At 36.0% G+C, this 14,147-nt stretch overlaps 1 protein-coding gene across 2 annotated transcripts; it reads left to right on the top strand.

Moving 5' to 3' along the window:
• The first annotated feature begins 2,781 nt into the window (after nucleotides 1–2,781).
• itgb3bp (integrin subunit beta 3 binding protein) lies at nucleotides 2,782–13,955 on the top strand. 2 transcript variants are annotated; one of them, XM_053499637.1, is made up of 9 exons: nucleotides 2,782–2,877; nucleotides 3,164–3,200; nucleotides 4,100–4,184; nucleotides 6,048–6,120; nucleotides 8,085–8,163; nucleotides 8,248–8,335; nucleotides 8,493–8,549; nucleotides 12,533–12,581; nucleotides 13,804–13,955. In XM_053499637.1, the coding sequence occupies exons 1-9, from the start codon at nucleotides 2,873–2,875 to the stop codon at nucleotides 13,808–13,810; spliced, it is 480 nt and encodes a 159-aa protein (XP_053355612.1). In that variant the 5' UTR covers nucleotides 2,782–2,872; the 3' UTR covers nucleotides 13,811–13,955. The 2 variants fall into 2 exon arrangements, with proteins under 2 accessions (XP_053355612.1, XP_053355613.1); XM_053499638.1 differs by having other exon boundaries at nucleotides 2,788–2,877; nucleotides 6,051–6,120.
• Nucleotides 13,956–14,147: the final 192 nt, after the last annotated feature.

The following is a 14,147-nucleotide window of genomic DNA, read 5'->3' as shown; positions in this document are numbered from 1 at the left end:
AGAGTTTTATGAGGAGCAAACTGAGAAGAGTTCCAGACATAAATACATAATACATCACAGATATAACATTACATAAATGTCTGTCTAATTTATAGAGTATTGTTCTTTTAATGGCTCTTGTTAAAAAGTCCAACAGAAATGGTACAGCAAATAAACTGTAAATCACAAAAAAGTAATCAAAAACTCAGGAATAACAGCCTCATTCTGACCCATCTGAGAGTCATTTTAGGAAATAAATAGTCCTGAGGTACTCTACAGCGTTTTTAATGTTCGGAATGCTTTAACACATCTTTTAGAGGGAGCTAAAAACATGTGCTGGTGAATGACAGTTTTTTAACAAAGGCAATTTCCTCTCAGTATTTATGTTGAGCTGTGAAATGTGTAAAGTATCAAACCATAACACTTGGGTGGTTTGTCCACCCGAATCAAAATGAAGAAAAGTGCCTGGGGCGTGTGTCCACTTGAAAAGGCCCTGATGTAATGTCTCGAAGAGATGGGTCACTCTGCTGAGCTAATACACTGCCCTGTCACCAAGGCAGAATGCCTTTAATTTACAGGCTTACACACTCATGCCATAAAAACACAGCACCCACCCGTGCTAACTTTTCAATTCAGTCTCCCAATTATGAGGCCTTAGGCTGAGGCAATATGGCTGGATGGAAGCAAGGTACTAGAACTCTCAGTAGTAATCTCAAAGCCCTCGTTCTTCATTCCAGTGCATCTAGCTTTTCCCAGGTCCTTTTCCTTTGACAAGTTTGGCCATTAGTTTTTGGCGGTAAAGCAAACTAGCTGAGGTTAAAGTCAAAAACAGTGCAAACAAAAGGAAGGGGATCAATACAAAACCTCAGCACATATCGACAGAAACGGTGTTTACGTCCAAAAAGTTAAAAATATAGCAGTATAACTCATAAAATATTATATTAAGATAAATATTCATAATGGTGCAACTGTGAGCTATTAACTACTTAAAGAAAAAATTGTTTTCAAAATGATAATGAAAAAAATGACTGCATCATTTAATGCATTGTCCTAATCAGAAGAATGTATACTGAATGTAGACCGATGTGTATGCACCTATTGTTTTTTTATTTTTTATTTTTTTTATTTATTCATCTTCTATACCACTTACCCTGGTACAGGATCACGGGGGGCCTGGAGCCTATCCCAGGAGACATTGGGCACAAGGCAGGGTACATTCTGGACAGGACACACTCACACACTACGGGCAATTTGAGAATGCGAATTTGCCTAACCTTGGACTGTGAGAGGAGACCCACCAAGCATGGGGAGAACATGCAAACTCCACACACACAGACCCGAGGCAGGAATAGAACCCTTGACCCTGGAGGTGCAAGGCAACAATTAACAATTAATGAATATTTATAGCATATTGTAGGATATGAAAACTTTTAAACTGAAAACTAATAACTTGTAATTTTATATTGTTTTATTTATTTAATAATTACATATAAACATAACACATTTAGGCATTTTTGCTTGTAACAATATAGAAAAAAAATTTTTATCATGTGTATGCAGACGTTTGCACTTTGTACTGTATATTTCAGAGAAACCAACATTTACTGAGGTATCTTGAAGCTTTCTGGCTTAATAAATATAAAATGCCCCAAAGACACTGTATCTGCTTGGTCATAACACTGATGTATTACTGCCTTAATCAAAAAGTGATGGACAATAAATATAAGGCCAATTATTTGTTCCCTGCTAGTGTGCAGCAGTGTATTTAGTTTGTACCTTGTGTGAATGATATTAAAAAAGATGTTTGCTTTAGTATAGAGAAAATCGAAAAATGAGAAGACAGAAATCAGCCATAATAAACTAAGAGAAAACTGAAATTCTGCAGGCCATTCATAGATATGATCTCAAACATTACACATAATCACTCCTTCTGTATCAAATGTTTCTATTTTTTGGAAGTCAGTTCATTGCAGGGCAGTACATTGCCTAGGATAAGTATTTACCCTGTTTGACTTTTCCATATTTTGTGGTGCTTTGTAAGAATCGTACGTCATTGGTATTAAACTGATTAAAGAGGGAGAAATAAACTGCATAATTATAAGTCATGCAGGACTTCTAATGCTAAAGGACAAGTGATGGCTCAGTGTTTTAAGGCTTGGGTCCTTGGTTGCTGTCGGGCCCTTACCCCTGTCTGCTCCGGGGGAGCCGTATAATGGCTGACCCTGACCTCTGACCTGAAACTACTAACAAGAGGCTGGGGTATGCAAAGAATAAACAATTTCAATGTGCAGTAATGTATATGTGAAGAATAAAGGCTAAATTAATTTAAGGCTAAGTTTAAAGTAGGCCTACAGTCTTCACTAGGGTTGCCAGATCTCAGTAGAACTTTCGTAGCATAAAAAAAATCAATTTAAATATTGTATACGTCTTTAATTTCTCCCTTAATGTTTATCATGTAAATGCACTGCACGGTAAAACAAGAGCTTTTTTTGTTTGTTTGTTTTGTTTTTAAAATAGGAAATATAATTCACGGCTCTGGCAACCCGCATCAACAGCCGAAGATCCCAGTCACTGGTGCGCAGTTAAATTTTATCCGGGGTTAAACAACTCTGCAAAACGTTCCTCAAACATTCATACCTATTTCTTTGTTGTTGTTTATATAAACTATACAGATATGATAGTAAATTGTTTTAATAAGTGTAAGGTATAATTCGTTGTATCCAGACAGTAACACAGTATTTAAAGGTTTTATTGGTTTAATGGTTCCGCTTCAGTTTCCCGGGGATGTATATCACCGCTGCGCGCCGCCAAAATACAAACAGTTGTTTAGCTTTGCGAAGCTCGAGCATAGTGTTAGTTTGACTTACAGCCCAAAAAACAAAATAAATCCACAATGCCGTAAGTTATATTTGTTGACCTTGCAAAGTTAGCAGCCTAAATATGCTTTTGCCTGTTTTCGTAAGCTTTAGTTAGACATGCAGTTAGATAACTGTTGAGGATAAGCTTGTTAGTTACATGAAGGATTTCTTTAGGTACAGTAGCTGTAAAACAGTATAGATTACATCATGTTGTCTTCCTTTCCCAGTTGTTTCATTCTGTCTTTATTCTAAAATCAGTAACGTTAGTCCTGTTGAATTTGGTGAAAACACACAAAAAAAAATCACCACTATACTTTCTTTCACAGTGTCAAAAGAAGCCTTCAAGTAGAAGACAAGAAAAGTGTGAGCTCACAGCTTGACTGGTTAACCGACATCTCAGTTTATCATTTAAAATTCGGTTGATTGAATATTCTATATTATATTTGACTGAAATTCAGTTATACATCAGTTGCTATGAACTATGAACAGTCACTTCTATCCCTCCTTTCAGTAAAACAGGGCTATCACTCTCCAGATATAATTGTAGTGTTGATCATTTTCTACATCATAGTTAGACATTAAGGTAGACATTCAATCATTTATTCATCTTCTATACCAATTATCCTGTACAGGATCATGAGGGGCCCAGGCAAGATATAACCTGGACAGGGTGTCAGTTCATCGCAGGACACTTACACACACATTTTAATGTTAGTTGTTTTAATGTTATGGCTGTTCAGTATATGTCTCAAGTGCAGCTAAGAGCAGTCCAATTACTCACATTTTATTCCACACACTAACCCTTTTGGACCACCTTTGTAAATGTACAGTTTGAGACTATAGCATAATAATTATAGTTTATTCACCATTTAAGGTCAAGCTGGCTTTAATTTAATTTCTACAAATGTGGTGGTACAAAATGTTGTCTTATTTGGACTGACAATGACGTGGCACAGTACACAAGCTTACATAGTGTGAAAAAATGTCTGGGACAAACGCGGAATATAAAATAATTAGACATAAAAACAATAGAGCAGTATCGGACGGATTACATGGGTGACTTTTATTAACTCAGTAGAAAAGCTCACATACTAAACAATAACTGGTGATTGGTGGTCCCTTTTTTCTGAATATTGGAGTGCAAATTAATAGGTGCAAACTGTGCACAGAAACAAATGAACTAGAATCAGTCATTCGTTATAGTAAGTTTACCTGATAGAATTACATTTATATGAATTAATTGTTCAAATTTTTCACTCTAGACTCCAGTCAAGAGGCACACTAAAGACAGGAACTATTCCCCTTTGACTGGAACAATGCCCATGACCCCAACATCCAAAGCCAAAGGTCCTAGAGTTTATGATCACTCTTTATACATGCTCTATTTTGATAAGTGTAATTCTCCTAACATTATAGTGTGTTCATATTTTTGCTAAATATTTGTGCATATGTGTCACACTTAAATGATTCAGATCATCAAACAAATGTAAATATTGCACAAAGGTAACCAGGATAAATACAAAATGTAGTTTTTAAATGATGATTTTGTTTATTAAGGGGGGAAAAACTATCCAAACCTGCTTGTTTCTATGTGGGAAAAGTAATTGCCCCTTAAACCTAATAAGTGGCTTCTGCCACTGCAATCAAGCGTTTGTCTAACTGGCAATTAGTCTTCCACATCGCTGTGGAGGAATTTTGGCCAACTCTGTGGCTAATTCTCTCTTGGAAGGTTTTCAAGCAGAAATGGCCTTAAGACTCTCAATAGACTTTCTCCAAACTAAGTCCAAACTTTGACTTGACTATTCCAAAACCTTACATTTATTTATTTATTTATTTATTTATTTATTGAGCCATCCAGAGGTAGACTTGCTAGTGTGTTTCGGATCATTGTCCTGCTGCAATACCCAAACGTGCTTGAGCTTGAGGTCATGAACTGATGGCCAGAAATTCTCCTTCAGGATTTTCTGATTGAATGCACAATTCATGGTTCCATTAATTATTAAGTTCTCCAGGTCCCAGACCATCACACTACCACCACCATGTTTAACTGTTGGTATGATGTTCTTTTTAGTATTAAACGCTGTGTTACTTTTGCAGCCAGATGTAATGGGGCGCACACCTTCTAAAAAGTTTTGTCACATCAGTCTACATAAACTATTTTTTCACTTAGGGCCAGGCAGGTTTGGACAGCTTTTTTGCCTCATGAAATGAAATCACCATTTAAAAACTACATTCTGTATTTACTCGGGTTATTTTTGTGTAACGTTAAAATTTGTTTGATGATCTAAATCATATAAATGTGATGAAAAAAAAATTATAACAATCAGGTAAGCAAATACCTTTCCTCCTCACTGTACAGGAGTTTCATCAAACTAAGATTCTAAAGAATTCTACATTATTCTCACATTCTCATGTAGAATTCTATATTATTCTGATTACAGAAATACCTTTCGAGAAATCGGAGAGAACATTTATTTGAACAATAACTATGACAGTAAAATGTTTTTTGTTTGTGCTCTCTCTTTATTTTGATAAAAGTGCTGTAAGTAAAACTTTAGATTTTTAAAAACACATTTCATTCTTTTTGTGACTCAAAGAGACCGTCATTAGATAAGAAATAAAACACTTGACGGTGTGGTGTTATAGGAAAATAACAGCTGATGGAGTGGTGTGATGCATCCTGACAATAAGTGGAGATGCTTTTATCACCCCAGAGTTTTTATACGTTTGAAGTTCCACCGTAAAAAAAGCCAGTTAGTTCCTGTTGTCACTTATGTCATAGCCGGTATAGACAGCCGTTTTCTTATCAGATTCACTTTTTCCCCACTCTCTCTTAAAATTAGTAAGACAAGATTTAGTTATAGAGATTTACCCTGTGCTGGAAACTTCTTCAATAAACATTAAATAATTATTTTCTTTCAGAAAACTTAGGACACATTTTTTTGTGGAGCACTCACCTGTGTAAAATATTATAAAAAATGGTGAACAAGATTGAACAAGTGCATTAATACTGTATAATTCATTCACCCAAACACCTTCTGACCTTCTGATAAGACATGTTTACTCAGGTACTGTATTATAAATTGTCTCATTAGCTTTAGGATTTTAGTGCTCTGAAATCCTGATATTAGTCTGAACCTCTTTTTCACTGTCACTAACATCGCTACCCAGAGAGATGTGATAGATTACTGACATTTAGTGAATCATCAGCAGGTAATTACAAAACCAGTGGGACTGCTGTCGATGCCCTGGAAGCACAAGAGCCACAGACAGAAACACAGAGGTCAGTCTATATACAGTTTACAATGCAAGGTTTACTTTAGCACAATTTTATCTGTTTAACTATACATTTGTTGCAAAAGGTGATTTGGTTGTAAAATGGCTGATAAAAAACTGATAAAAAATGCAGTGTTTAAAATTTTGTAATTTCAGCTGCACATTTTTTAGCAGTCAAAACCAACAGTTGTGTATGATCTACAGTGCTGTGCAAAAGTCTAGAGCCAGAACTAATTTCTTCATATTTAAATTACCTTACAAGTTAAATTATGCTGATTAAATTTAACAAATGAGAACAAATGTTTTACTGTGACAGGCTGAAAAGTGCCTAAAGATATTATTTTAAAAATGTCTGTTTATGTAACAACCTTAGCAGCAGCCTCATTTTTCCTCTCGTCTGTTCCAACCACTCAGCATTTAGCATTACCAGTATACTAATCACTGTTTAGAAGCAAAATATGAAGAAATTACTTTTACACAGTACTGTAAATAAAACTGTAAATATATTAAGTGTTATGACTAGATCTTTATGTAGTAGGTTATCAGTTCTATATTCTCAGAAGTATAGTATGTGTAATGTTTTTTTTTGTGCCAATGCTCTTAAATCATTTAATTAGTTACATACATGTGACAAATCAAAGAAAAAAAAGCATCTTTAGTTCTTGTTAAGGTGCTAGGTCCCTACAGGCTTCCGGACCACTTTGGCAAAGATTCTGCAAGTCTCTGGAACTGAGTGCCATTCTTCCGAAAGATAGTCCCTCAAAATCTTACCTCATGGTGAAGATAATTGTGGTAGAGGTAGAAGTTTCTAATAAAATCTTATATGTCCCATAGGTGTTTGATTGGATTGAAATATGGTAACCAGGAAGGCACTTGTGTATGATTTGGTATTAAGCTGTCATGCCCTTTAGATGAAGGGGTGGGGTTTTCTAGGAAAAGACCACGCGTATCAGGATAAAAAGATTTAAATCACACAGAGGGGCCCAAAAATGTATATCGACTTCAACACTTGTTATCTATAAACTTTTTAAAAATTCTATAATTAAATTATAACAGCAATGTGTAGTATTATGTTTCCTTTAAAGGTGTTGGTATTCGCACCATCATTGATGCAAACATGTGACCATCAGAAGAGAGGCATATGTTTTTCATGTTGAAGTGTGTATACATATTTTGGGTCCCTCATATACTGTAATAAAGGTGATTTAATAAGAAAATCTTTTTAATTTGTAGAGACACTTTCATTAGAGCAGACAAGGCCCAACCATGCCAGCAAAATGGCCCTAAAGCAGAGGTTCTCTCTTAATTTGCTACCTGCCTGTAAATATGGTTTGGTGACTTAGTTGTTTTGTGGAATTTGAGTTTCTCTGTGTGTGCAAGCCTTATAAGTGAATTTTATGTAGTTTCTGCTAGTGGCATTGCCAGACCATTAAAATGAAAGGATATCTCTCATCATTAAAGGATATTTCCTTTGTCCTATTCAGCTTCATGGTCATTATGACTGATCAGGATTTAATGACAGGACATGGAGGGAGCTTCATCACCAGCCAAAAATCCCTCTGTGATTTACACAGCACTAAAAATAGTTGGTTAAGGAGTGTTTAAGAAAGACCTATTTCCCCCTGAACGCATACTAACACAGAGCCCCCTCTCAATCCATCAAGACAAGCATTAGTTTTGAATTTTATAGTGAAGTCATTTAAGAGGAAGCTAGTTAAATATATATAAAAACATCAATAAGGAGAACGAGCTTATCATTAATTTAGGAATGTGTTCATTTGGATAGAGCTATTCCAGTGCCAATTTGTGACCATGACTGGATTTAGACCACAGGAAAAAGGTATCATAGTGTTACTACACCAAGACTCTTTATTAGCAGATGTTTTCAAAAGGCATGGGATAATGAGGAATTATTTAATACAATTGCAAACATTGTGATAAAAAATGTACACATGCTCATTCCTTTGTTAGAATGGATTTTCTCAGGTCTAAATTGGAAGACTCTTTAGAGGCCTTGATGAAAACCAGACAAGAGCTTGTGTCCTTACTGGTATGTATGGTACTTTTAGACCTTTGGAGAAGAAAATGTTCAAATCTATCTAATATGTAACGTTTGTGTCGTTGCGTATTGAAGCCTGTAGAGGGCAACAGTGAGCTGAGGAGTCTCATGCTGATGGGTTCTGCTGACTTGCATACTGAACTGAAGAGACACAAAGAGCTGAGTGAGTTCTCATCATGCTCTGTAATATAAATGTATTATTAATTTATTATAAATATAAGTTAAATGTTCATCTGTACTATTTCATGTGAAGGCTCAAAAAATAGCTTAAGCATGCTTACTTAGATCTTTGTTCTGAGTACATCATGCTTTTTTTTTAGGTTCTAAAGTAAATGGTCATGCTAATGCAACTCAAATGCATGAGAAGTGGCTCCAAGGTAAGTGGTCTGAAACACCATTTGATCTAAATGACTTTTAAACTGAATTATCACTACAACTCAAAAGTTTGGAATCATCTGCAAATTTCTTTGTTTTTTTTTAATGGTTTATTTTTCACATTTTACAACAAAACTATGAAATAACACATATTGAATTAGGCAATTATGTAACAACAACAACAATGGTCTACGTTAATTAAGACATGAAGGTTAGCTGTTCCGGAATGGTTCTTACAAGAACAGTATTGTCAAGTGCATTTGCAAAACCCATCAAGCACCACAATGAAACTGTCTCTCATGAAGACCTTACCAGGAAGGCAAGACCAAAACTCATTTAGAGTTACCTGCCTAAAAATCATCAATTAACAGCACCTCAGATTAGATCCGTAATGAAGACTTTACAGAGCATAAGTAGCAGACGTATCTCAGCATTAATGCATATTTTGGAAGCCATCAGCATTGTTTAAAAAGAAATAGAAAGAAATAAAAATCAGAAACAACCATGAAGTTAGAAAGTGATAATTTTGAGCGGTTGTGTGTGTGTGTGTGTGTGTGTGTGTGTGTGTGTGTGTGTGTGTGTGTGTGTGACAGCATCCAAAATACGGATTAATCTCAAATAAACAGTTGATATAGAGATGTATCTGCTACCTACGCTCTGTAAAGCCTGCATAATGGCTTTAATCTGATGTTTTGGTAATTGGTGATTTCTGAGGCTGGTAACTCTAAATGAACTTCTCCTTTGCAGCAGAGGTAAGTTTTGGTCTTGCTTTCTTGGGATAATCCTCAGAAATTCTTCACAGTTTTTGCAAATACAATACTGTTGTTTCAATAACTATTCTACAACAACTGACCTTCATGTTTTAAAATTACAACTGATTGTTGTTGTTTAATTACAAATTTTATATGTGTTATTTTATAGTTATCTCTAGTATTCTTCTAGAATGTATAAAATAAATCACCAAGCAGCAAACATTGAATTAGAAGGTGTTTCCAAACTTTTGACTGGTACTGTAAATAAGCACTCCAGTCACAGCCAGAATAAAAGACTCCCTCATCTTGAGAAGAAAACATTTAGTTTTCATAATGCAAACAACCATGCAGTCCTCTTCATGAGACAGAATTAATTGGATTATTTCAAGCACATATACAGCCCTCAGCAAAGCTGCACTTGTGATTCGATCACATAATGGTGACTTGTATCAAGTGAATGGGAGACTTGTAGTGAAGTTCAAAAAGTTTTAAGATAAGGTTGGCTAAACTTGCTTAAATTAGTCACACTGGAGAATCTTGGAGGATGGGCTCAACGCCGCAGGAATGTCACATTTTTTTATCACATGATGGAGCATGAAATGTATCAGTGCACATGGCTGCTCTTACCGCACATCGCTCAGCACAAAGAAAGAAGCCTATGTTGCTGTAAGACATACCTTTAGCAAATGTTATTGTTCGAGGCTTAACTATGAATGTGTTAGTGAATGAAATCAGGGCAGATAATCCTGTCACTTCAGTATATGGAAAACATTGGAGTTAGATAGTTTGCATTGGCATGTGTTTGAAACAAAACTCACTAATTATAGTTATACAGCCTGCACTCACTTTTATACATATCTGCTTGCTTTGTGACAGGCCTAATTAAATATAATAAATTTTTAGTGTCTTGTAGGGTGTGAATGCTTAGTCTAGTTTATTATTTTTCTTTTTTACACACTTTTGATGTTCTTATGTCTAAGAAGAAACTTAATATATTTAAACTAATATTTATAAACAGGCAATAATAAATATCTCTCACTCTCTATTTAGCTTATATTCTTTAATCATTATTTTTCTAAATTGCAGCATGAATACATAAAGGACCAGACAAACTGGTAAAAGTCATTGAGGTGAATGAGTAAAAAGCAGAAAGTGAATTGTCCAGTAGACATTTAACCTATTAGTCACAGTGCCAGCTAAAGGCAACCTTTGTTTGTAAAGTTGGCCATTCAGATCACTTAGAGCAGTGATTATTAAAGAAAGATGGATGAAACATAGTCGGAGTGTCTGTAATTTTTGTTTTATTTTGTTTCATCGGTCAAAATTAAACACTGTCATCAAGTTTACAAGTATTATTAAGTTCTTGTAGTTATTATGTTTGGACATCCATGACTTAGAGGGACTTTAAAATATTCATTATTTAGTGGGGAGTGTTTCTTTTCTTATTCTAAAGTTGGACTTTAGTAATAGTGTAATTATTAATCATTAATTTGTCATAATCCCAGTCAGAGTCATGGCAGATTCAGAGAGAACCCCAGGAACACATGAGGTGGGAATACCCCATGCCAATTCACTACTGGGTACCATGCACATTCACACCCTCATTTAACGACTTTACACTCTCGTTCACACCTTAATTCACACCTAGCAGAACTTTAAAGCAGCCCAGCCATCTATGGCATGTTTTTAAGAAGTGATCACAGAGGAAACACATGAAGACAGAGGCAGAATGTGATGGGGATTTCTTCCAGTTAATGGAGTATTAATGGCGCATGGTATTTAAGTGGTTTGAAATCACACACTCTTTGATGTAATTGGCATTACAATTACGCATAAATTAGAGATGATAGAGCTTGTTATAAACATCACACATAAAGACAGTGACACCAAAAATGACGTGATGGAAATGACACCAGTCTGAGTAGTGGCCACACTGCGTGCCAGGCAGTGTAATAGTGCCAAGACAGCTGAGAAAATTCACAGAGATATTTGAACTTTCATAGAAAAACTTTTAATAGTCCATGCCCTTAACAGCGTGTCCATAACACCCTACATTTTCTTACTGGCTTTTGTAAACTATCTAGGATGATAGAACATCATTCAGAGTTTGAAATCTTTGGGTCCAAAGTCACTTTCATTGAACAGCTGAACTGTACATTTCTTGACATTTTTCAAGCATTACAAAGTTACCACCAGTCTCACAAAGCATGTGCTGATGAGCACAAAATGGAAAAAGGAGAGCACAATAATTCTGAATCAAGTTTGCTGCTCTCAGTGCAGGTATTGATTATTTGTGTGTTGCGAGAGATTTGGAAAATTCAATTAAATGAGTTGAGCAAAGGATTCATAAATCGGCCTTTGCCTCCACCCTAAGCACGCCCTTCCAGACACGTTGTTATGTGCTAAATCAATGTTGCGCTTCACAATATATTTTCTTTGGAGCATGAAAATAAATAACATTTAAACAGTTCTGCTTACCGCCGAAACAAGTTTTATCTTCCCCAAAGCCCTCCGTCATTGGGAAGCGGCCGTCTGCTCACCTCACGAGGGGTAGTAACATATTTTTATGGCAAATGTTCCATAAGAAAATCCTATATAATGTGAATTTTGTGGAGGAAAAATGAGGAGGAAGGGGACGGATCAGCAGTATAAAAATTGATCAGGCTGTAGATGGGGTCGAGTCAGGGGAGATTTGTAAGACAGCCTTAATAGACTGTATTAAAGAAAGATTCCTTAAAAATGTAATAAAACAAATAGGTTTTCAGCAGTTGGCTGGAAAGGGTCACAGACTCTACACTCATCACATCAATCAGGGGCTGTTGATGGATAAATGGAGCCTGATAGTGGTGAATTTTATGCTTTTTTATGCTTTTTCTTTGAAAACACAGACCCAATTAAAGCTGCGCTGTATATTAGAAGGTCTTGGGGGGGACAGAATACGAGCTGTTTTTCAGTACTCTGAAACTTTGATGCTTAATAAGCATTTATGGACAGGTTCATCTGCTTGATTTAATACATTAGTATCATTTGAGTAGCTTTATATGAAGCACTTTAGGTATGTTACTTAAATATAGATTGCAGACATTTTGCAGCCAGTGTTAGAGGTATTTATTTTTATTTCTCCATTTTATTTTTTTATTTTTATTTTTTTGCATGCTGGGATTTTAATCCTGTCCATACGTTATTTTTTAATCAAAGATGATAAATGGGAAGTTTTGTAATCCATTTCACAGGTTTAACACAGACTGGCAGTTCCTATGAGTTTCTGAAGAACATCTTAAGGCAAGTCTTTTTCCCATTAATATAAACTTGTAAATGGAATAGCACTGCGTGTCTTTTGAGATCTTATTGTCGGTGAGTTTGATGTGCACCGAACAGCCTGTCAGCCTGGAGGCAGAAACGTCTGGGAGGCTGTCAATCAATCCTAATGTGTTTATGTCAAAAACAGACTGTGCAGAATATACTTTCTCTGTTACACACAACCTGTTCTCCACAAGGGCTCTCTTTCTTATTTTTTTACCTGTTTGCTGACAAAATGTTGATCCTACAGTGTACACTGGGCTATGCAGCTGCAAAAATATGTTTTTACCTCTGGCCTGTGTTGTCCCATTAGAGCTGGAACAGAATATACACTCATTCAGCCACACTATTCTGACCCTTACCTTGTGGGGGGAGGGGGAAACAAAATCTATGTTCGGTTTCATAGATCGTTTTTAAAGCAATTACCTTCAGTGTGAATAGATAACATGAATTAGTTTGCCTGGGAAAAAACATGCATATTTTCTATAATACACTAATATTGTGTTCACAATGCAGGAAATGCCGTGGCCAATTTATCTGTGAAAATGATTCCTCATGCTCCCAGAACTATGATTCTGATCCTGGAATATGGCCATGCCATCTGGGAAGTGAAAAAGCCTTGATGTGATGGTCATTTAGTACATCCATGTCATCGGCTGAATTAATTTTATTGCCACATAACATTGCTGAGCCTAGACCTGACCAATTGAAGCAACCCCAGACCATAACACCGCCTCCAGGGGCTTGTACAGTGGGCACTATGCATGATGGGTGCATTGCTTCATGCGCTTCCCTTCTTAGCCTGATTTTTTCGTATTCCTCTGCAGTTAGGTCAATCTGGACTCCTCAGACAACATGACCCTTTTTGAGCAATGGATAAAGTGCAGTCTTTATGATCCAAGCATGTTTAAATTGGTTTCCTTATTAGTCTCACTAAGAAGTTATATATATATATATATATATATATATATATATACTGTATAGAGAGAGAGAGAGAGAGAGTACATTTAGATTTTACAGATCTGTGTAAGAATTTTCCAAGAAGATAATATGCTTTTAAAAAAGATGACAATCAACATCTAAAACAGGTATAGCAGTGTGAAATTGGTAGTCTAATGATTTGACTTGATCACTTCATGTACAGGCACAGTACAGTGTAGTGAGGTGCGGTTTTCTATGTTAATCTTGTCTCTTTATTTGGCAGTTGCTGAGAAGGCCAACCTGAACAACAGCTGCTGGCCACACAAACCATCCTCTTTCTGCTCAAGGTGGATCATATAACTCTCACTTTATCACCCCCTGAGGCAGCATGAAGGACAAAAGCACAAGGTGGCCTGTTAATAGTACTTGTGTTTTTCTATATACATGGTCCCTCCTTTTGTTGCAAGGAGAAAAAGTCTTGGAGTTGTTTTTTTTTTTGGCAGTGATTTTATATGACTCGTATCAGGTGATGGCACAGATCTCCAGAACCTCATCAACCTGACCGTCCATTCACAGAAAATAGCGGACAAATGCTGACTACTGGATTTCCAGACACTCGTCTGTGCA

This window comes from Clarias gariepinus, chromosome 6 (assembly GCF_024256425.1).
Source record: "Clarias gariepinus isolate MV-2021 ecotype Netherlands chromosome 6, CGAR_prim_01v2, whole genome shotgun sequence".
Classification (NCBI taxonomy): domain Eukaryota; kingdom Metazoa; phylum Chordata; class Actinopteri; order Siluriformes; family Clariidae; genus Clarias; species Clarias gariepinus.
Note: the sequence above shows the minus strand (reverse complement) of the source record. Positions and strands in the feature narration are given on the sequence as shown.

Bases quoted from the DNA above. Each gene is read 5' to 3' on its own strand.
- itgb3bp (XM_053499637.1), top strand. The intron at 6,121-8,084 runs GTCAGTCTATAT...TTCCTTTGTTAG, and splicing joins CCACAGACAGAAACACAGAG to AATGGATTTTCTCAGGTCTA. The intron at 8,336-8,492 runs GTGAGTTCTCAT...CTTTTTTTTTAG, and splicing joins GAAGAGACACAAAGAGCTGA to GTTCTAAAGTAAATGGTCAT.